At 33.1% G+C, this 24,439-nt stretch overlaps 4 protein-coding genes across 7 annotated transcripts; 2 read left to right on the top strand and 2 right to left on the bottom strand.

The window, feature by feature from the left end:
* Positions 1 to 1,864: 1,864 nt before the first annotated feature.
* On the bottom strand, positions 1,865 to 9,674 carry LOC119632274 (L-lactate dehydrogenase). Of its 2 annotated transcripts, none has more exons than XM_038025097.1 (3): positions 9,503 to 9,674; positions 3,057 to 3,906; positions 1,865 to 2,968 (listed from the first exon to the last, which is right to left on the bottom strand). In XM_038025097.1, exons 2-3 carry the CDS (start codon positions 3,888 to 3,890, stop codon positions 2,804 to 2,806), a joined length of 999 nt encoding a protein of 332 aa, XP_037881025.1. In that variant the 5' UTR covers positions 3,891 to 3,906; positions 9,503 to 9,674; the 3' UTR covers positions 1,865 to 2,803. The 2 variants fall into 2 exon arrangements, with proteins under 2 accessions (XP_037881025.1, XP_037881026.1); XM_038025098.1 differs by lacking the exon at positions 9,503 to 9,674 and adding an exon at positions 7,589 to 7,809.
* A 3,561-nt stretch (positions 9,675 to 13,235) lies between these two features.
* On the bottom strand, positions 13,236 to 15,607 carry LOC119632457 (transmembrane protein 17A). Its single transcript, XM_038025373.1, has 4 exons — positions 15,603 to 15,607; positions 13,827 to 13,953; positions 13,648 to 13,761; positions 13,236 to 13,566 (listed from the first exon to the last, which is right to left on the bottom strand). The coding sequence occupies exons 1-4, from the start codon at positions 15,605 to 15,607 to the stop codon at positions 13,381 to 13,383; spliced, it is 432 nt and encodes a 143-aa protein (XP_037881301.1). The 3' UTR covers positions 13,236 to 13,380.
* Positions 15,608 to 17,547: 1,940 nt separating this feature from the next.
* LOC119631331 (putative serine protease F56F10.1) lies at positions 17,548 to 19,763 on the top strand. 3 transcript variants are annotated; one of them, XM_038023443.1, is made up of 7 exons: positions 17,548 to 17,793; positions 17,860 to 18,286; positions 18,355 to 18,590; positions 18,670 to 18,805; positions 18,870 to 19,310; positions 19,368 to 19,537; positions 19,599 to 19,763. In XM_038023443.1, exons 2-7 carry the CDS (start codon positions 17,871 to 17,873, stop codon positions 19,718 to 19,720), a joined length of 1,521 nt encoding a protein of 506 aa, XP_037879371.1. In that variant the 5' UTR covers positions 17,548 to 17,793; positions 17,860 to 17,870; the 3' UTR covers positions 19,721 to 19,763. The 3 variants fall into 3 exon arrangements, with proteins under 3 accessions (XP_037879371.1, XP_037879373.1, XP_037879370.1); XM_038023445.1 differs by having other exon boundaries at positions 17,548 to 17,797; XM_038023442.1 differs by having other exon boundaries at positions 17,548 to 17,730; positions 17,823 to 18,286; positions 19,599 to 19,762.
* Positions 19,764 to 20,601: 838 nt separating this feature from the next.
* Positions 20,602 to 21,597, top strand: LOC119632454 (putative protein TPRXL). Its single transcript, XM_038025369.1, has 2 exons — positions 20,602 to 20,912; positions 20,978 to 21,597. The coding sequence occupies exons 1-2, from the start codon at positions 20,765 to 20,767 to the stop codon at positions 21,595 to 21,597; spliced, it is 768 nt and encodes a 255-aa protein (XP_037881297.1). The 5' UTR covers positions 20,602 to 20,764.
* Positions 21,598 to 24,439: the final 2,842 nt, after the last annotated feature.

Raw genomic sequence — 24,439 nt, 5'->3', positions numbered from 1 at the left:
TTATTCCTTCAATTTGAAGGTAAACATTATCTCTTACCTAAAATATAAAAGAAATTTCATTATTAATAAATAATAAAATAATAATAATAATAGCAAATTTATAAACAATCGATTTGTAGTATTTTATTTTTATTAATAATTTTACTAAATTTTGACATAATTTTATAAAATTTTCAATCATAGAGACAAAGAATTTTAAAAACAATTTCGCTAAGAAGAACTACGATATAAGCAAAATTCGATTGTAAAATATAATTATTTAAATATGCGACAATAATAATAATTTTTTTATTTCATTCTACTAATTATTGGAAATTTCTCTTTCCATAATTATAATAATAATTATATTATATTATAATTTCCTTTGATTAGCCGCATCGATTAATATACTATAGGATTAAAACAAATGGAGGTAAAGGGGAACATTTTTTTAAAATTATTCTAATGAGGTAGTGTCGGTTGATTTATAGTATGATAATTTATATATATTTGCATATATTTATATATAAATGCATATATATGCATATATATATATATATATATATATATGTATATGTGTATGTATATTTAAATTATAGTTTATGTTAAGGGAACGAAAAAGTCATTTTTCTCAAAAATTAATTATGTACTCAAAAAAATTTGTAGTCAATTGTTTTTTAAAAGACTTCTAATGAAGATGTATTAAGTTTTTGCAAACGATTTAAGATACATATATGTAACTTGCAAGTTCTCTTTGATGAAATTTGGCACATTGTTGCATTTTGGCATGAAAAAGAATCACATTAAAAGTAGATTGAAAAGGCACCTAAAAAAGCTTTAAGTACCTTCAAGAATCCTTTACCTTACACTTTTTTGATATTCTTCGGCATAACTCGAACAAATGTGAAAGTTTTTGAAACCTTTTCCCCAGCACAATCATTTCTATGCGAATTCACTTTCTATTTGGCAGCGATATATAATTTTTAAAATTTTCTAAGCAAAATTGCTTTGCATATAGATGTACTCGTATATATTCATATATACTTGCAACATAAAGGTTCTCATGGAAAATAATGAATCTTTCTATGGCAAATGTAGCATCGTTTTTAGTGTTTTATGCGAGAAATGATAAAAAATGCAATGAATTTTTTCAACTTTTTGATTCAAATTCTCGATCCCCTGCATCATAAGATCTTTCAACGTCGAATAATCATTTTTATATGATTAGAAATTTGTAATTTTCATTAAATTCTTGGATTTTGAATAGCCCTCTTTGGTTCAGGGCCTTGCTCAAGTTTAATCTTTTGACTTTTTGCTTTAATGTAATTATAAAATTTCATTCATTTTTTAAATAATTCTGCATTTTCTTATTTAAAACAAATGTTCTTTTACTCTACACTATAGATATCATGTTTTATTTTTAGGCGCAAAAGTACTGGTCCTTTTATTCCTATACAAGTGAACATGAAAACTAAAAAAAAAATAAAATGTTGATTAAAATGATGGAAAGAAAAAAGAAAAAGCAATTAGGGAATTTCCCCTTCCCATCCCGAAAAGGTTTCTTTTACTATGGGCATGTTAGCACGCTTTTTCGGAATTTTTTCAACCCGAATATTTAAATGAACTTTATAACAATTTGGAAGAAGCTTCGCATTGACATCTTTTACAACTCTTTGATGTATTGTCTTTAGTGAACTTGGTTAGGAGTAGTTTAACCGTCAATCAGTCAATAGCATATCTGTAAAATTTTGATATTTTCCTACAACGAACATAAATGAAGAAATACATGTATGTATGTCGAGGCTTTAAAATGAAGAAACAAAAAAATTTTTAACAATTCTATATTAAATAAAAAATTTGTTTATTAATTTTTTTTTTTTTTCAACAGAAACAGAAACAATAAACGAGAAACGATAAACATATATTTTAATTATTTTATGTAAAACTAAACGTTTCTAATTATGTATGAAGTTTGGCTGAAAAGTTGCCGGCCTAAACAAAAAAGGAAAACATATTTTTAGACGTAACGTTCTTTGCGAATAATACAATTACTCCGACGGTTCGTCAATATTTTGATGGCCTCCTTGCAGAACAACTATTTCCGCAATCATTTCATGATTTAATCGAACTGTATTTTTCCCAAGTATTTTGTTTTGAGAATCACATTAGTCGTTGGGGATAGACTTGAAGGAGATGGTGTGATGAGGCAGCAAACCGGACTTTTATCCATTCGATGTTGTCACTGTATTCCTATCGGTTTGCGACTCGAAGCTTTTCTTTCACTGCTAGAGAACGCGACCGATAACGGGCGGTTTGCCTAAGTCTTGATTCAAGATGTGACAAACGCTTTTCTTGGATGTACCTTCATACTTTCTCTCATCTCTCTAACGTCGAATCGATGGTCTGCGGTCTCGATAAGCGCATGATGCGATAAGCGATGTGATAATAGTGCTCGATCTCGTCTCTCGTCTTCAACATTCATTGTTACGGCCAAAATTCATTTAAGATATCACAAATTGCGTATTGGCTTTTGAAAGACAAACAGTTAATGACATCATAAGAGCATTCACGGTGATTAAGTGAAGCGATAATCATGCGCTTAATGTGCGTTGAAAATTGCTGAAATTATGAGCCCTTGTATGTATTTCCCCACAATTTTCTCCTTCTGCGATTGCTCTCATCTTTATGTTTGTCCTTCTACAGATATATATATTTTTCCTTTATAAATATTTAAAAAGTATTCTAACATTTTATTTCGCTAAGTAAATAGATGATTTAGATTTTGTTCTAGAAGTTATTATCAGATCGTCATAATATTAAGAATTTAAAATTTTAGATTAGCTTGTACTTCGGCCATAATGCTAGCAGATTTCTGCAATTGTTGTATCTCATCGGTAGTCAATATCTGTCGGATCATATGCGTAATACCATTCGCGTTCAAAACACAGGGCAATGATAAAAAGACATCCTTATCAATGCCATGTTCGCCCTAAAAATAAATGTCAAAAATATATAAAATAATATTAATACAAAAATGATTTTGAGTTTTTGAGACAGAAGCGCCGTCAAAAACATACCAATACCGATGTCGAGACGGCTACAATAGCACTTGTGTTGCGTAAAATGGCCGAGGCTAAAGCGGCCGTACTTAAGCCAATCGCCCATGAAGTGTAGCCTTTCAATTTGATAACTTCGTAGGCCGATTGCACAACTTGCTTATGCACATCGCACCACTTTTCATGATCCTGTGCAGTCCCGATGCTTGGATTTAATTCACGCAAACGTACACCAGCTATATTTACACCCGACCATACGGGAACTGAACTGTCGCCATGTTCTCCTATAATCCAACCGTGACATGAAGTGGGAGCGACGCCTAAACGCTGAGACATTAAGAAACGGAAACGTGACGAATCCAAATTCGTACCGCTACCAATAATCCGATTCTTTGGTAGACCAGACAATTTCCAGGCGACATAAGTCATAATGTCAACTGGATTAGAGACCATTAAAATGATTGTATCAGGGCTATATTCTACTAGCTTTGGTATGATTTGCTTTAATATATCGGTATTACGTTGTACCAGCGATAAACGAGACTCTCCCTCCTTTTGTCGCACGCCGGCGGTAACAATGCATAAACGTGAATTAGCCGATTCGACATAATCGGCGCTTGCGGTTATCTTAGGATTTTTCAAAAAATTCGATCCATGTTGCAAATCCATTAGTTCACCCATTAATTTATCCTTACAAACGTCCATTAAACAAATTTCACTGGAGATATTTTGCGCTAGAATACTAAATGCACAAGCCATACCCACCTGACCGACACCAACAATAGTAATTTTATTGCCGCCAGAGGGTAAAGTTTCCGCCACCTGATTCAAAAGATTCTCTTTCAGCGAAGTCATAGTATTACTGTAAACGCTAATAAAATTTAAAAAAAATAAATAAATAAATAAAAAAAAATTATCAGTTAAGAAATATGTTAAGCGAGACTGAGACTTGAACGTTTCCCGATACACTATCACAAATATTCGTAACAGTTATGCATATAAAGATAAACGATAAATTAGCCACTTATTAAATATGAGAAATTAAATCTGTTTATACATTCACACATATTCACACATACGTGATATGGTGATGCTTTCAAAAATTTTACACTTTAAAAAGCACATCTATGTCGTTCGAGGCGATGAATTCTATTGAAGCGTAAAAGTAAAATCGAAAATTACTTGGGATAATTCCGAAATATATCTTGGGTAAATTTGTTGTGTTGTTATACGTGAAGTTTGAATATTGTTTTGCTGACAGCTTCAAATATCAAGTATCAACTATTTATCACAGTGTTGAGAAATTCTGAATCTACTTCTTGACAAATCTCACATCATGTCCGAAAAAACATTCCAATCAATGATACTGATAGGGCAGTACAAACCGGAGGCGTATGAACGTTTACAACAACGAATTGACCTTACAACGTTCCAACATTTGTAACTTGGCGCCGTTAAGTGAAAAAAGTATCCTTCCAATTCAAGCACCCGCCCATAGATGCGGCATTAGAATATTCTACTTTGAATAACCAGTATAAACCGTTCCCTTTCGATCAAACGAATTTCCTTATTTAACTTCCCTACGCTATGTCGTCTTTCTCTAATACGTTTCACTTCTACGAGTAAAAATTACTATAAAAGAAACACCAGTGAAATGGTTATATTCCATCCATGCATCCACGTGGATCATTGTCAGGGGAAGGACAGGGGAGTTTTTTTTTTATTTCCATGATTTAAAGCGGGCAGGCATGAGCTATTATATAAATTTTCTTACGGCCACAATGGTATTTGAAAAATTTAAGATCAGTTCTTTTTTTAACACTAAAATTATCGACGTTTCAAGCTTTGATAATGGGATCACTGCGAACCTTTTTCTTTGTGGTGTGACCAAATACGCAAACATTGGGATACGAACCTAAAATTCCTCACAAATATTTCTTGATCGTTCGAAAAACTATACTTAGAAATTGAATGTGATGATCGTCCGCGATAGAGACCCTCGCGAAAAAGCACCGACTATAGCTTTCGATCATCTTCATATTGAATTCAAAAATGTTGCCAATTGGCTGACTAACCCAATCCAAAATTAATAATAAAATTTTAATTTCAATTTATTTTCGATTTATTCCCTTTTTACTTTAATCCACAGCGGAATGTCTTTTAATCAAGTAAATACAAATTGGAATTTAAATTTTATCATTAATTGTGGACAATGATACTAAACCGATCGGGACAGTTTTCAATATTCAATACACGTGAGCAGATCATTCCTTAAAAAACGTACTATGCACTGTACGGTGAAGGTCTAATAAACGATCAAGCAGTTGAACAGTGTTTTACCATATACAGGTTTGGAGATATGACTTTAGGAAAGAACGAATCGATCGATATTAAAGCAAAATCCAGATCAATCAATCAGAGATATGGTAGAAAAGTTGGATACATTACAATCAAGGATTTTGGTGTCACTTGGAGCAATTAAGAAAGTTGGTTAGCGCGTTAAACAACAGAAGCAGCTTATTTATGAATCGACCTAAATAATTACTTCACCGCCTGAGGATTGAACTTTTTTTTGCAAAAAAATAATTTCTTGCAACGATTTACACCTGGACTATGGAGTTACTCAAAATGATCTTTGAACACAATCAATCATTTTTCAATTACCAAAAAAATATTGTCGCGCAATGTTGTTAATCAGTACATTATTCGGGAAAGTTATTATTTATATACATATATATATATATAACTGCTATCTGCCCAAGTATTTTCTGGCATAAATTTAAGATTTTTGTAAAAATTGCAATTAATCCATTTGTGCAACGAACGGCGTATATGCGATAGGTATTTCGAAAACCACCGGACCACCAGGTAGAAGAAAAAGCTTCTTACAAAAATAGTGAGAAGGTCTTTCTAAAATTGTAAGTATGATGTTGTTGTTTTTTCAATATCACTCTTCTTTTCTAGGATTGTATTCACACTAATCGGCATATGTAATATTATGAATTTTTCGAGCGAAATTTGCTTACAAAAGGTTAAAGTAAATAAAGTATTTTTCATATACCAAACATTTATTCGAATTGAACGACATCGCGTTAATATTCGCGCAATTCGGAACATATTTCTCACAATAATGATTTGCGGAATTCCTCAAGTCGTAGCAAGTGCAAGTGCAAGTGCAGTGTGTTTCGTTGAAATTTAAATACGGAATGAAACTGGTGTCGATAAATGAATCTGTATCATATTAGCCCGTTCACAAAATATAATTTATAATGATAGTGAAAACATATTTCAAAATTATTTAATAAACTTTTTTATCACCGACACAAATTCTACGAATTTTTTGTGTTGATTTAAAAAGTATATATATTTTTTACACACACAGCGTAGCAATTGTTTTGTTATTTTATTTTTCTGCTCCTTTCAATGCTATCTCCCCCACAGCACCATATCAACCTAGAACATCTCTATAATTTCCAAAGAAATAATTGGTTCTTTGCTTATTACTTATAATACTATATCGAAAAAGCGTAGAAAAATTTGAATGCATATTCTATGGGCGGTATTGTAGGAATTATATAAAAAATGGTAAAAAATTGATCACGTCTACCCAACATTATAGTGCATCAAAATTTATATTTTTTTTTCAATAACCTTTATAAGGCACAGAAACAAGATTCAAAAACTCACATAAAGTCTATAAATTCTTAGGCAATTTCATATTCGGAATGCACCTAAACATGTCCATCTGTATGTCCACTCAGCTGTCTAGTGTCTGTGGTAAATATTCTCCACTTAGCGAAAATGAAGATATCATCCGATATCGATTTGAAAAAGAATTTGGGAATGACTAAAAGATCCTTTTTCAAGGACACACCTACAACGCCCACACGCCTACATAACAAAAACTTTCAATTTGAAAATAGGAAAAATCAATCTCGCATCCACTCCATATAGAGGGGATGAAAATTCGAATATAATTTTTTTGCTTATTTCCTATGGCCATAAGGGCAGTCAGTATTACTACCAAATATCAATCTTACTTCTCTTCACAAATTTTTATGCCTTTCATGCAGCATTCTGTTATAAATGCGTTCGCTATCATATTAGAAAGATATGTGCAACGTTTGTGTTTATGTTTGCCAGCGTGCCCTTCAACTTGCATATACAAAGTCAAATTATTACTTTGTCTATGCATTGTCAGTGAGACACGAATGTACATAGTAGCAGCTGCGTTTAGCTGCGTGATTACTAGAGCGCATGACTTTTTGAAAAATGCAAGTGAGTTTTCACTACAAGGTCATCGAAAGGTGAATAAACTAAAAAAGTTTTGCGTTTTATTTTTTTTACGCATGAGCATAAACTTATTGATATTAAAATGCCGACCTTAGTGTAATGATAAATTTTTGATTTTTATTTTCATTCACTCAATGTAAACGTATGGCTTTAAGAATCATAGCTTTTTCTAAAGCTTGCTTGTATTGGTGTAAAAATGTTTCTTAAAAAAAAAATAAATAAATTTATATATATATATATATAAAATTTTTAATACTCACTTCTTTAAGGGATCTTCGAAATAATCATTGTTTCAATCATTTATATATTAAATCATTACCAATGGGCTTTATATATACATATTCGATTTTTCTTGGTTCCTAGCTTTGAACTATGGTCATTCGATTCCGAACTATATATCAGTATCCATTACTCCAATTTTATTCATTTATTTACGAATATTTACGGTTTAAAACGAATATCGTGCTACGGGCGCTAAAAACTATAATTACACACATCTGTCATAGGCTACCTTAAGAAGTTCGATCATTTTAAAAGAATTTTTTCTCAGTTGAAAAAACTTATCAGAGATTTCCATAGTCATTTACTTATGAATTCAAAATTTCTCAATTTTGTTCGACTTCGCGGTCGCTCCTCACTTGTCTGCCTGCTCTTGTTATGACATGACCATGACCTTGAAACTTGAAAGAATTCATTTTATTTCTAAATTTTAATTTTCGGAAATTCTTGGAATTATTTCGAAAGGTAATTAAGCAGAGGCGAATTGCTCAAAGTCTTGTTTGAAGCATTCATAGATCCATCAAATCCATCTCTTAAGCTTGAAAATTGAAAATTAACTTTGCTTACAATTAGTAAAACAGCTCCAAGTAAAAATCTCGCTCTCGATGACGTTATTAATCTTGTCATTATAATAACAATTATGACCGTGATAGACATGCTGGCTTATTGCCTTTGGCTAGCAATAGATGATAGCTGACAGTCAGTCTTTCGATCTAAAGCAACTTTTTCTTTTTTTGGTTTTTTTTTGTTTTTCGTTGTTGTAAATTTATGAATTTAAAAAAAAAAATCGTTTTTCTCATTTCAATTAACGCACATTATAATAAGAAGAAGTAAGAAAATGGTAGTAGAAAAAAAACAAAAAAAAAACAAAGGAAAAGAATTGAATTTTCATTTCATTCTATAATATTAAATGAGTCTGGCTAATTTTTGCTACTTTCCGAATAAAAGTTGAAACTTTCATGCCATATGTGCAAGAAGCATGGAACACGGAAAGCAAAAGTGCTCCAATGTCGTTGTTGTTGTATAGGGGCGTTCGTTGAAAAGTCTGGATCACTTTTTCAAATTCTTTTGCAATTTCGTAGGCAAACCAGAGAATGTCTACCACACATACTAGATGGACAGACTGCAGAGAGAAGCCTTGCCAAGAATTTATATAATATATGGACTTGTTAAAGTTAACTTCGATGCGTCGTAAAGGTTTTAGAATAAACAAATATATATAAAATTGGCCGATGTTGCTGATGAGTAATGGGAAAAAAACCAATTTTTTTAATCGCTTTTGGTAAGCAGAGATGTTCTCTAGTACTTATTATAGGCGTATTCTTTGACCGATTTGTCACATTCCCCAAATACCAAGGTGCGTGCGGGAACTTCATTTCTGCGGCCAAAAGAATTTTTACGTAGACGAACAGACGGACAGGCGGACAGACGAGCAGGCTTAAATCGTTTCAGAATTTGATGCTGCGGTGTCTCTTTCCCATTCCTTTTGGACGTTGCAAACGCATTCCATGGACTGATGGCCAAGTGATATCGAAGCAAGTGAAAGGGTATGAAAAGAAGAATTCTCCTGAGCTAAGTGTGTATTCACGTCTTTTAAGATAACTTCACTTCCCCACCACAAGGTGTTGGTGTCAAACGGTCATGTCACGTTACGATCTTACGATCCGAAATTTCTTGCCAAGAAAGCATCTATGCCCCGATACAGGGCTTTATTTCTCCATTTAAGATCTCCGAGGGGCACACAGAAATTGTGAAAATGCCTTCTTAAATACACCTCTACACTACTATGCATTTCATATATATGTACGTAATAGAAAGTTTGTACAAAGACACAATAAATTCGTTTTCGTTTCTTAGCGAAATTTCTCAGCATTTCTCGCATTTCTTTTACTCACTTTGATGTTTCGCTTTAAATGTTTTTAGAATTGATTGAAGTTTTCACTTTATTTATTAATTAATTGTTTTAAATTCGCTTACAACCATCATCAATAATGCTATTTATTCATTCACTTTGCCAGTTCAGAGCGTACTGACTGGTTACTATTGTCTAATAATAAGTTTTTGGCTTTGCTGCTTTGTTCGCGTTTTTTTCGTTTTCGACTGGAATCTTGCAAACCGTTCATCAGCTCCTCGCTGTACGTTACAGTTGTGCCGGTTATTTATTTGCTTTTCGTTTATTTCTGAAACATAATACAATGTATATTATAAACGAACTCTCAATCACGTACTCTACCTCCGCCCAAGCTATTCGCATTCTATGTACAATGTTCTCTGTCGACGTTTGTTATTATTATTCTTTTTTCTTTTTTTTTTCCGTTTTTTTTTTATTTTTTTTTATGTTTTACCTTTCGACGCCGCCTAATGACGAAGTAATGACGACTTTCTCAAATAATTTTAGATAATTTTGCCTTACCATGATGAGGATTCCATCTTTTACGATCGCGTTCGTAACGCATGAAAATATGCGTTAAGATGTTTAGTAAATTGCGTAGAACTTTCGAAATTAATTCACGTAATGTCATAAGCAATTTCGCCGGCATAGGTCGAGGTTGAGAGTGTAACGATGTCATGGATAAGACTACAGAACCTTATCCTCGTTTTTCATTTGACTGCGAGAGGATTTCGCCATTTACTCCCTTATTTCATGATGTAATCATTATGTAAGTATGATGCGAGCATAATGTAGGCAAGATATTGCTAAAAATATTCACACATAGCGGACATAGCAGATCTATTTCATACATTATTTACTTTCATTTCGCCAAAGATTGAGTGAAACGCAATAAGAAAATATTAATAGCGATGGGTATCAATGTATTCGTTCCAACTCGAATAATGAAATATTTTGTGTTTCTCTTATTTGCTTCTCAACATAATCACAAACTATTGTTTACCTTATGTTAGTTTATGGCTTCGTTTGGCGGCAACTCATGTATCAAGGTGACCTTTTGTACTAACATACACTAACATATGCATAATTTCCCGAAATTTTTGTTATCTAATATATATATATATATATATATATTTGTTTGGTTTTTCTTTTTTTTTTTTCATTCAAACATATTGAACAGATGCTAGATGAGAGAATTTTTTTTTTTTTTCCTTTCGAATTTCATCCCCTGAGTCAGGCGCTTCGAAGGCTTAAAAGCGAATTTTGCGAGTTTTGCACAAATATCAGATCAGAAGGGTTTCAAAGTGATATTTACTTTAGCTACGCATTGTAATAGCTACGTATGTAAAAAGTATCTATGGTGTCTATAGTAAACCTAAAGATTGTTATCGAATCTAAAATTGAATAAGTTTTTAGTGTATTTAACGAATGTATTCGCAACTTAATCATCATCTTATGTAACGTTACCGTAATTGTCAAACATAATCACTTTATTATGAAATTAAAAATTTGTATGTGAGTGGATAGATGACCATTATTAAGGGTTAAAATTAAGGGCTAAAATTAATTGCTGCCTAATTCTTGCTACATTTAAACAAGTAAGAAAATTGCAGCAGTTATCATCGAATCTTTTATACCCATCACGGTTATCCTAAAAAAGACGAAACGAGGTAAGAGAAGTAAACATTCATGCATTGACAATATGGATTGGGCGCGGAGCTGATTTTTTTCGAATTTGAAAATAAAAATATTTGACATGTGGGCGTTGCAGGCGTGCCCTGAACATAGGTGTTCTCGGTTTACGTGGTGCTGTGAGCGTACTGTTCGATCTGTTTGACCTATTTTCAATATGAATATGAGTGCAAGTACTTCCAGTGTTCCTACCAAATTTGAAGATATTTGAAATTTTAAGAAGATAGTTTCACCTTTGCGACCAGGAGAATATTTACAATAGAAATTACCCAAACGGACAGACGGACATGCTAAAATCGATTTAGAATTTAATGCTGATCAAGAATGCACATACTGTGCGGGGTCTCTGGCGCTTCCTTTGGGGCGTTGCAAACGTTTTCACAAAGTCAATATACTCCTAATTCTTCAGTGATGGGTACAATTACGGAAACGTCTTGAAGAAAAGTTGACATAAGTCAATTATGATTTCCCGCTTTATCTAAGGAGTTACGGCTGAAAGTGCCTAACTTCCATCGAACAGGCTTCTTCTCATAGGCATTACCGTCATCGGTTGTTTTCGTTACGTTCGTTCGTGGTTAAATATGACTTCATATCGTTCGAAAAGAGCAAGTTTTAGCGCCAATGTGAAGAGAAATTAAATAACGAAGAAGCACCTACGGAATGCAAATGGAAGTATTTTGCGCTCATTTATATGGTGATATTATGGTGCCTGCAACTATTAAGGTTAAGTCGTGTAACACTATTTTTATTAAGCGGTATCGGTATCGGTATCGGGAATAGAGTAGCACTGACTAGCTTTCGCAGAAAGCTTAAATGCAGAGTTTGACAGATCGACAGATCGACTGTTCCTGCAAAAGTAACAATAAATATAATAAATGAAAACATTGTGGCGGGCCACTACCCACTCTACAGCGACTTTCCAAAATAAGGTTTCAGTTGGCACATGGTCGAAAAAGTGGTGCGGCCCGAACAGAATGGTCATCGAAATAACTCAAAAATTGCAAGCCTGTATAGTTGAATAAAAGAAAACAAGATGTATAGCTGGATAGACGGACAGACAAGCTTAGATCGATTGAAAAATTCATCATTTTAACGGAACTTGCAATAAATTGTGTTGATATTCTATTCTGTAGCTAATTTTAGAATGTCCCTCCAAATGCAAAACTTCTATGTAAGGAAAAGTTAAGGCAATCACAGAGAATGTGCTTTATAGCGACAATTTGTCCACAATTGCAAACTGGGGAGGAAGACTTTTTTAAGAACCATTCGTGCGTTCGAATTGCATGGCCAAGACGAATTCTCGAAAAGGTTTCGAATTCGTGTAAAGGTGGAATTAATTGAGGATTAATCGAAGAAGAGTAGTGTTGATGATCGTATTTTGAGTTTTCGTTCTGTAATTTTCTCTTTAACTTTTATTCCAATGCGTCTTTGAAATTCCGAATTTTCCATAACATTATCCATAATTAGAGGTGCAGAAGCAGCATACTTTGCCGCTCGTTCAACCTTCTCATTTCCCAATAAACCGATATGAATCCATTTGAAGACGCTGCGAACCTTTCCCATAAAGACAAATATAAAATCGTCATTGTTACTGACAGTTTGTTTGTATTAAAAGCTGTACGGAATCCGTCGACTTCGAGATCGAGCAACCATCAACAAATTAAGGAATATCAAAAATTATTAATATATTGTAGTCGCTTGCAAAGTTTTAGTGTTAAAGTGTCTCGATTGGATCGCTCATTCAATGTCTGTTCGTTGAGATGCCAAAGTAAATATAACGTATTTTTTATTTGCATTCAATTTAATTATATTTGAATAGTATACGTAATTGAGTATGCATTAGATTGCATCTTTTATTCTCACACATATATATATTAAGAGAATTTCTAAATAAATTGGATGGATGAATGGATGGGATGGATGGATGGATGGATGGATGTGCTTTACTCGAGTCCGCATTACACTTAGTCTTCTAATATCTTACTTAATATCTTATTCTCATACATATGTATATGTTAATATTAAGAGAATTTCTAAATAAATCGAATGAATGGATGGACGGACGGATGATAGAATGAATGAATGAATGAATGGATGAATGGATGGATGGATGGATGGATGCGTTTTATTTAAGCAATATAAGAGGGAATGGTAATATTTCTTAATATTATATTCCAAATGTATTTGTTTTCATTTCTTTTTCTTGGGCCATATAACCCAAATGCCCACAAAAAATTCCATTATCATTAGAGAGAGTGCGCCTATGATGATAACACTAATTAAAGTAATGAAATGTTTAATCGATAAGAGCAGGAACACTAATACTGGAATTTGTATTAACAGTGAGAGAATCAAAAATGTGCTCAAGTCACCTGGCTGTAAATTCACAAAAAAAATAAAATAAAGTCTTAATTGAATCATTGATTGCATACAATTTTATTAACTTATATTACTTACCCGGCATTTTAAGTTACCCTTATAACCCATATATAAGCGATAATACTCGATTATCGTACCAAACAGATACGCGATTATAATGAAATTTCCATGCAAATCATTAAAATTGAAAAGCTTGCAATTAAGAATAATTTTAATTAATTTAATTTAGCAATGTGAAATGATTTTATCGAACTTACATTATACAATATATAAAAGCCATAAACTCCGGCCCAGGCTGCCGATAAGTATACATTGCAAAACATTAATACTTGTAGCAATAAACTCGGCTTATACGGCACTTCTGCAATCCAATATAATTTTCTTCTTCACATTTTTTTCATTATTATCATAAAAATTTTAAAAAATCATTTACCTTCATATTTATGCATAACACTTTATTCACAAGAAATAAAAAAGAAAAACCGAAAATTATATCGCATCAAAATTTCAACTATAAACGACGTTTTGATTGCCCCTGGTAACCAATAACAACCAAATAAATACATAAACATAGTTAGCAAGAACCACGAAATTGTCTTGACAAGTGCATATAGGGTTTACAGCGGTTTTACCCCCAAAAGTCTCTCAATTAGATGTATAAATACATATATAGAGTTATAAAATAAGCGCTTTTGTACCCCACACCACTCGCGGTACTTGTGGGTGTGCGGACGTATGTCCCAGACCCGGAAAGGCTTAACGTAGGTCCACCTTTTATTATAACGATCGATTCCGATGTTTGTCCATGTGTTGTCGAATTTGACAATGAGGCAAACACTTACTTCGGCCCAAGGGCGAATCCTATTGAAAATGATTCGGATCGGTTCACTTTTTCGACGACTACCCATTATCAAATAAATGCTTTTATATCCTACCACTCGTGGTACAGGTTGTGCGGACGTATGTCCCAGATCCAGGCAGGTTTAAGGTAGGTTCACCTTTTATTATAACGATCGATTCCGATGTCTGTCCATCCGATATCTGTCCATGTGTTGTTGTGTTGTCGAATTTCACAAAGGGTCAAAGACTTGCTTTGTTCCAAGGGCAAACTTTATTGAAAATGATTCGGATCGATTCACTTTTTCGACGACTCCCCATATAACGCCCTATTTTGAAATTTCCAAAATTTCTCGACAAAGATGGCTAAGTAATAAATAGTATTTCGGCATCCTGAACGTGTACGAAAACTTTCGACTGGCTGGGGCAATTTTTGAATCCCCTCTCTTACAACGCAAACTGAAATTCATGCGATAAAAAGGCACAATTTTCAATGCTATATGATGAGTTTAATATAAATAAATTAACTGTATCAAACTTGGACTATCTCGGCCTATTTTTTGGATCCTAGCGTAATAAGGATTTTCACGAAAATCGATCGTTTGTAAAGCAGAAAAGTCTAAGCTTTAATATGTGTTGGATGAAAATTGATTGCAGTTTCATACAAAAATTAAGTCTAAAAAAATTTGGACGATGTACGCCTATTTTTGGGTCCTGCTTTATGTAAGGATTAAACTTGTACTATATATTAGATTGCGTTTTGGGCCCGCTTCTCCAATAGATACGCACTTTAAAAATATGCATTTATATGGAAACAAGATATCATCGTTGTGTTCTATAACAAAAGTGTAAGAATCGTGTTAGACAATGTGATGTAGGGTATTTAATGGTCGGCCTTGTCCGACTATAATGTTTTGTACTTGTTTTAATCTGCAATAAAAACTAAACTGCGAAAGACAACAAAATGAGTTTTTTTTTTTGTCTTTTTATGTTATTTCCAAATGATTTCACATAAATAAACGCCTCTGGACTTTTGTAAAAATTCAATCCTGCAGCATAAATTTTTGCCACTTTTCCACATAAATCTGTTTTTACTTCTTGGCGAATAAGGTGATTGATAGTTCGTGGTTTATTCGAGTAAGCCAAACATCCAATGCACATAGCCCATAAGTAAACAATCCGCAAGATGTATATACCGCATGATTTTTATGACAAGCTGACATAAGCATTTTTGGAAATTAAAAAATCCGTTGCACTTTTCTCGTAATAAATTGTTGTCGCCACGAAATGTATGCCATGTTGCAACATTTCCTTAAAATCTCATATCGTCCAACCCGAAATAATTTACTTTGTGCCGTTTCTTTAGCGTTCAGCATTTTCATATTCCAAAATGACATTTTCAGCTAACAAACCACAATCGAAAGTTGTCTTTGTGGTGAGCAAAAATCCTTTAGGAACATCAAATGTTTTTCCTTCACACCAAACGGCAATATTTACCAACCAAGTGTGAGCCTCATCAGACATAAAAGTTGTGACAATTTTTGTTCGCTGTACAACTATATATGCAATGCATTCCACATATAATGGCAACGTCCAACGGAATATATTAAGAAAAAAAAAAAAAAAACGATCCGACGCGTGTTTTACTTAGGTTTATTTTCGGGACAACAAAATGGATAACCCTATGAATACATATTGAATATATTTTACTAGGAAAAATCTCTCGCATGCTTTCTCCAAGCCATATGTTATTCAATTGTGGCTTAACAAGTACTTACGATTGGGTAATTATGATTTATACTTCCGTTGCTAACATTTAAAAATGTGTATTAGATATTCAATAAAGTGCATATATTCTGATCACTCCGACAGTTGGGTCTTCTCTCTACAGTTTATAGTTCGTCAAATTGGCAGATATTTAATAAAATTACAAATTCTTGGCCATCACTTCAGCAAATCACAAAAGATGTTCTACTTAGTCTAACCTAGCCTAGTATAGAACAATAATACCTGATTTATCTACATTACTCTCTATGTGTGGTTCAGCACCACACAACATAAAAAGATGTGGATATCCCGCATTCGAGCTTCGATATAACTATTGAGGAACTCATAATGTACAATTGAAAAGGAAAACCAGAATTCCGTAACCGTGCCTCAGATCTCAGACTTCAGTTAGAATTTGGTATAAATATTGTTTATGGCCCTGGGAAGAGGCTTTTACGTAATGATGGGGATATTCGGTACACGACCTATATAGCTTTCTTTGTCGAGGTCTTCTAAATTAACATGAACACACATTTTATAATGTTAATCAATTTTTCCTAATTATCCATCCGAAGAAATAAAATAATTTTCCATTTCTAATTGCATATCTTTAGGCTTGAATAATTAAAACTTTAAAAGCCTCACCAGAGACAAAGCCAATGACAAGATGTCCCAACATTTTGTTCAAAGAACAAGCTAGTAAAATCTAAGGAACCTGTGGAACAGTAGTAGCGCTCTTAATTAGCAGCAATTTGACAGTTTGCTCTTTCATTCTCATTGTTTATATGAGCAAGGGCTCCGTTAAACTATTATGCGATATCAAAGATTTCCAAAGCAAAAGTATACACATAAATTTCATGTGTTCTCAAATGACCAAATGCCCTCATATATATATTTGCGTAGCAAATATAATTTACTTTTGTTTCATCTTCATAATGAAGAATTGTAAATTTTATTTTCGCTAAAAGCTTTGAATTATTCCTATCAAATAACTTTTCTTAATTCTAAAAAATTGCTTCAAATATTTTAAGATATTATTTTTACTAAAATTTATAAAAGCCTTTGGCGAAAATAAAATTTCGAATTGTTCAATCTGAAATAAACGATAAATTGTGTTTCATCGTCCATTGTACCTAATTTTTAGGTTTGTTGTTTGCACATATACATTTATATCTGAACCCTAGCGTGTAGTCAGTTAGAAAACACAGAGCGATACTGTGATTTATCAAAAACGTCAATCGTTGTTTAGTGCATGTTCATCGAGTTAACAGAATATTAAACATTTTTTCAATCCATAGAGTGAAATGTTATTTTAAGCATTCATTCTCTCGTCTTTATGTTCATAACAGGTTTATACTTAAAGATTACCAGAAATAGAGAAGCTGGAGAGAATTGTTTACAATCAAATTAAAAGTGAAAAACATGATTTTAATTGCTTAGTTGATTTCAAAGACATCGGTTTAAATAATTTTTAAATGTTTATGTAAATTGAAATTTTGTATAGTTATTTATTTTAATGAAAACGGAATATCGATATTTGAAACAAGCAATAAGATCGTGAGTGTAGAAAAAAACAAAGACAAAAACAAAGTTTTCTCGCTACTATTATATAAAACGAAAGCAAGTAACAATTATTCATATTTTTACAGCGAAGCCTGTAATCTACACTACGACTTTATTATTTAGCTACGAAGAAAATGAATATTTCATGGCGTATTTTGGCTGGTTTGACGGTGTTGTTTTTTTACTTGCTAACTGATAACAACAATAAGGTCGAAGCGTTCTCGCATTATCATTTAGGTTTTCATGGCTTTCTGGGCGAGCCTAGCAAAATACCTTCACTGAATGGCGCTGAGCCGGAAGACATGTGGTTTAAACAACGTTTAGACCATTTTTCAACGAAACTTTCGGGCACTTGGAAGCAACGTTATTTTGTTAATGATAAATATTATCGCAACGATAGCAGAGCACCAATATTTCTTTTAATCGGAGGTGAAGCCGAAGCTGCCAAACATTGGATGCATTCCGGTGCCTGGATTAAATACGCCGAACATTTCGGAGCATTATGCTTTCAATTGGAACACCGTTTTTATGGGCAAAGTCATCCAACCGCGTAAGTTACCATAGAGCAAAGTTTCTGAAGGGTGAGAAGAGAACATTATTTTTTTTTGCAAATTTTAGAAATCTTTCTAACGCCAACTTAAAGTATTTAACATCAAAGCAAGCTCTGGCTGATTTGGCGAATTTCGTTAAGGCCATGAAGGAAGAATATAATTTGGGACCTAAGCAAAAATGGATAGCTTTTGGTGGTTCTTATCCTGGTAGCCTGGCAGCTTGGTTTCGTGAAAAGTATCCCGATCTGATTTACGGTTCCATTAGCTCTAGTGCCCCTTTATTGGCTAAAGTTGATTTTAAAGGTCTGAGAGAAATTCTTTTTTGAATTTTTTTCTTAACATATTTTTTGTTGTTTTTTTTTTTTTGTTAAATTTACATTAGAATACTTTGAAGTGGTAAAGAAGTCTTTGGCTGTTTATAAACCCAAGTGTGTGGAAGCCATAGGTAGAGGTTTCTTGCAAATTGAAATTCTGTTGAAACACATGATTGGACAACGCAATTTGGACGAGAAATTCAAGTATTCCTTTTGCATATGTAAAAACATTTTTCTTTTTTCCTTTTATATTTCAATTGCATTTAAGGACTTGTTCACCTATTAAGGATTCCATCAATAATGATCTGGATATAGCCAATTTGTTTGAGAATATTGCCAGCAACTTTGCCGGTGTCGTACAGTATAATAAAGACAATACTAATCATTCCAAAGTTAATATAGATGACGTCTGTGATATTATGGTGAATACAAGCATTGGTCCACCTGTAAACCGTTTAGCGGCTGTTAATGCATTATTAATGAAACAATCTGAAGAAAATTGTTTAGATTACAAATACGACAAAATGATTGAAACGATGCAAGAGATTTCTTGGGATTCTGTTTCGGCTAAGGGCATGCGTCAGTGGACTTGGCAGACTTGCAATGAGTTCGGTTTCTATCAAACTGCTGAAAATAAGACTGATACATTTGGTGATCGTTTTAAAGTAGATTTCTTCATCAAACAATGCATGGATATCTATGGAGATAGGTTACTATTAATGAATTTCATCTAAACTTGTATTTATGATATTTTTCCTGTTTTCAGCATGAATTATGAATATTTAAATCGAGTTGTTGGAAGAACGAACAAATTTTATGGCGGCTTAAAGCCTTCTACTACGAATGTGTTATACGTGCATGGTTCTACAGATCCTTGGCATTCTTTAGGTTTGATCAATACTCAAAATCGTAAAACTCCTACAATTTACATAGAAGGTATATCTTTTACGGGATATTACAAATGTGCATGAAAAAGACCTTTACTACTGCTTTATAGGTACTGCTCATTGCGCTGATATGTACGAACCGGTTACAACTGATCCACAGCAGCTCATAGCAGCTCGTCACCAAATTTTACGTTATTTGGCTACGTTGTTAACTGATTACAAAGCGACTTAATTTAATGTAAACCAAATGTAAATAAAGCTTACGTCCTTCTGTCTAATTCATCTTATATCAGGAAGAGAACATTAAGCCTTTATTAGCAATTAACAATAGATTCGTTTTTCCGTTTCAGTCATAATACAATTCTATTGTCCAGGAACTAGATCCATAAAATCCATTCATAAGATCGAATCCAAAATAAAAATATATATATCCTCTTCAATAAAGAGCCCCATTTTAGAAATTGTGGATCAAATTAAAAGTTGAACCACTGACCGAAAATCGAATCATTAAAAAAAAAAGTTTGGATTGTCGTAGGAGAGGTGTATTAACAAGTTTTCAATAGCTATAAACAACAGTAGGAAGAACTCGGTTTATCAATAAATTTCCATAAATAATTTGCAATTTGTACTTGGAACACACATCTATCCATATGAAATTTATCACAAACCTCTAAATAAAAGATAAATTATTCCAATCTGTTAACTGTAGTTAATAAATTCTCTTAATGAGTAAAATGGGGAATTTATACATTTGAGCGAATTTTTTTGTATTTAACGAGAGAAGCTCATTTTACAGTGTTGCTATTTTTTGTCTATAACGAATTTTGGGCTTTTTAATTGCATCAGTGAAAATTGCGTCATTTTTTTAGAAGATTCTCGACTACCACTTTGTTTTCAAATTTGATCAGATGTTATTACCAGCAACTTGAGTAAATCGTTTTTAAATATTTGTTCAGCATCAAAGTAGTCTTTGAAAAAAATGGCAAAATTCTCTGGCGTTGATTCGTAAAAATCACAAAACTAAACTAAACTTGTAAATTGAATTGATGAAAATTTAAAAAAATTTATGGGTTTTTAAGGAAAAAACTCAAACATTTTAAAATAACAGTAAGAAAAAGCTTTTGTTGAAGAAAAGAATAATTTGTAAAGTGATCTCATCGGGTAAGAATAGTTCATGATATGTACACCTACTCAATCTTCTCCACAGTTACACGGCAGCGATAAGAAGAGAAGAAGTCTTTCCATTAATATTGCTATCTAGCACGAGAGAATCGCTATGTTGACCATGAGGATTGTTCGCATGGCCTACCAGCCAATCTTAAGGCCTATACACCCGATTAGACCCCTGACCATAAATCCATACAAGCAGTCCTTACGGACTGTGCTCTATGTAAGTCAACGCCATGCAAGTGATTCGAAAAAGCGTAAGTAACCATATATACATGAGCACTTACTATCATTCATTGCATTCAAATAATCATTTGCTTAGTATTGACTTGGAGTAGTCTCATTAATAAACGTTATGATTCATCATCGCCAGCTCCCAAAATAACAACTGATCCATCCCCATGTGTTACTACTCCAAAAGCAACAGCACCCTCATGCGCACCGTCTGATGCACCCTCTGCTACACCCCAGAAAGAAGATTCACAGTCCCCCTGTGAGTCGTCTTCTGCTCCGCCGCAGAAAGCTGCTTCTCCCCAACCGTTAACTGATTCATCATCATCATCCTCTTCATCTTCATCTTCATCTGCTACTTCAGATTCATCTATATCATCGCAGTGTCAACCAACATCATCAGCTTCTACATCTTCAACATCTTCAACATCCACTACATCATCTCCAAAAACATACTCAACTCCATCTACTGAAAAGAAATCTTCCACAGATTCTACAAAACCGCCAGACATTAAATTGCCGAGTCGTGAACAATTGGAGAAGTATTTCTTTCGCGCCACAGTTATAGTTTGGGACGCAAGCATCTACGTATATTCCGTGACGTCGAGATTGTTTGACCAATATGTGTTAAAGCAGCCAGTCTTGCAACAATATTGGACTTTGTTCAAGAAGAAAATGGATCAAGCGCGTCAGGAGATGAGATCGAAATAAACTACTAAGAGACTCATTATCAATTTCTGTACCTTTTTATTTCTCATCGAACAAGAAGTAATTTCGCACAAATAAATATGAAATGAATATGAACTATATCTGGTGTTTTATTTCGGCTATTAATTAATGTTAGGGTCTGCTGGAGAACAATCTATATCGAGATAGTGCATAACAGGTAATTCGAATTTTCGAGAAGGCTGTGACTTATTGTTATTAACTGGGAAGGTATGCTGTCTGATTGTCTTCTTAACTTATATTTTGATCTAAAGTGGTTCTTGTGCAAGATAAAAAAAATTCTGGCAGATGAATTCATTCATTCGCTTAAAAAAGTTAGAATTTAAAGCTTAAAAGAGGAGCAAAGTAAAATCATTCTGGTTCGAAATGTCAAGCAGCCGAAGCCATCTTGTTGTTGCACCCCCTCCTCGCAACAGTCTATTGGAATGCCGTTTGTTGTTAAACAGACAATTCTTTCTAAATCTTAACATTAGATCTGTACTACATACTATACCCGATTTCAGTTTTAAGCTTTTCCACATCGCTTAGGATGATAATATTTGAGCGGTAGCAATGACGATGCTATGGTTCTTTGATTTTTCATTTTAAGAAATTTTTTAATGGTTCGTATTTGGCGTGACGTCAACGACAATTAAAACCGTTTCTGCCAAGTGTACCGTTTTCAGTACATTTAATGCTGAAAAGCATTTGGCGTACAACCTCAACTTTTTTAGGATTCAAAAATTAATTAATGCTATTATCACTGTTTTATGCGATTCAATGGTATCTACAAAATTACTAAGCGCACTAAGCGGGAAGTTGTTTTTTCTTCAGCAAATTGAGCAAACAAGTGCGACAGCATTGTGCTGTGGAAACGGAAACTTACCTCTCCAAATAAGTTTTTCGAATAAGTGATTTTAATTGCTTCGAAGAAAGTTACAACGAATACAATAATAAAATAATCACTGCACGTTTTAGATCTTGCCATAGACATGTCAAAGATTTTTGGGTATTTTCAAGGTTTTTTGTTTTTGTGATCTAATTGGGTTCATGTTTAAATTTAGTTTATGGAAATAATACATTGTCAAAGATCTGCTCACGCAGGTTCCTGTCCTATCGGCATCACTAAGGTCTGCTACGTACAACACATGGGAGTAATTACGTATGAAAAATTCAGCTTTCGCTTTTGAGTATAACGGCGAAAGCCGACTTTCAACTATGTGACTAGGCCCCTGAACTTGCGAAACTTTATGGCAATTGTTGTAAAATAGACGGCAACCACGTTTTTCAAAAAGTATTTTTTTTATTTTTTTTAACCCTGTTGCCGTTTGTAATATCCAAAAGGAAGTCTCGGAGACCCTATTAATTATAATATATATATTCTTGATTAGGATGAAATTGTGAATTGGTTAAGTCATGCCTGTCCATCTGTATGGGGTATGTTGTTTACATTGTCATGGTCGCAAAAATGAAGATATCGACTTTAAATTTGATAGAAACATTTGAAGCTTTTGCACGCCGTTTGATAATGGAAATGTGCCAAGTTGGTCAGAGCAGGAGCGTAAACTGAACGCAACTGCATTTTTCTAAACAAAAATTCGTGGGTTTTTGTTCGTCGTATTTGTGGGAATTTGTAAAAGTTAGAAGGCTGAGGATTTTCACATATAATTTGTGAAAACTCTACTATTTAAATGCAAAAATTGGCCATGCCCACATAAATTTTTAAATCAATAAATTTTCTTTTTTTTTTTTCATTTTTTTGAAATTCTCTGCGTTTTAATCATAAGGTAAACAAGACAATGTGTTTAAAAGTATTTTGTACATTTGCCAAATTAACATATATTATTTACCTAAAAAGGCGTAAATTCTGAAATAAATATGGTGCCCATGGATCTATTGGGTTAACTTTTTTTTAATAATATCAGCGATATGGGTATCAAATAAAAGCACTTGAAGAGTAGAATGCGAGAAAGTAAGTGCGTTAATTCTAAATAAATTATGGTGGGCGTTACGGCGACGAAGTGGATCAAATTTTTCTTAAAAATTCCGTCTATATGGGTATCAAATAAAAGCACTTGAAGAATAGAATGCGACAAAGAACGTATGTACGTCACAAATTAATTGCCTTGGACATCAACGATATGGTGGATAAATGTTTCCTTAGCAATATCTTTGAGATTAATTGTATCCGATTTAGCTTTTTTTTGACAATAAATAAAATCACGGGTCGTCAAACTTTCTAATGGCGCTGAGTATACGAGATTCGACTACAGCCGAATACAATACGCTTACTTGCTTAAACTATCAAATAGACTTGAGTAACTATAGCTTTCTCAAATGCCTTAATTTAGAATTTACAGGCATTTGCTTTTATTAAAATCCGAATTCATTTCTTTTAACATAAATTGAACAAAATATATTTATTCCATATAAAAAGTTTGGGGAAAAAAAAAAATAAAATAATAATAATAAATTAAACGCACATACATTTCCGGAATATTGCATATAAAAGAAAATAGATCGATTCAAAATATGAAGCTGCTTGCACGCTTATGGTTGAATTGACTGAATGATTGGTTAGAAGCATAACTTGTCATCCAATAAGAATATAAAAATAAAAAATAAAAAAAATGATAAGATCAGAGAAAAAAAAAAAAAAAAGAAAAAAAGGAAATAAAAGAGAGAGCTTAGGCGTTACACACAATTATATATTTAAAGAAATACTAACACATTCTTCTCTTTCGTTCAGCTTTTAAGTATAACTAATTATAATAAATTTATTAATATTACGTAAAAAAAAAAAAAAAAAAAAACAGAAATAGTCCATAGAAATTAGATAAATTTTATT

The sequence above is a fragment of the Glossina fuscipes genome, unplaced genomic scaffold (assembly GCF_014805625.2).
Source record: "Glossina fuscipes isolate IAEA_lab_2018 unplaced genomic scaffold, Yale_Gfus_2 1, whole genome shotgun sequence".
Lineage (NCBI taxonomy): Eukaryota > Metazoa > Arthropoda > Insecta > Diptera > Glossinidae > Glossina > Glossina fuscipes.
The sequence above is the reverse complement of the archived record's forward strand: the minus strand, read 5'-3'. Positions and strand labels throughout refer to the sequence as shown.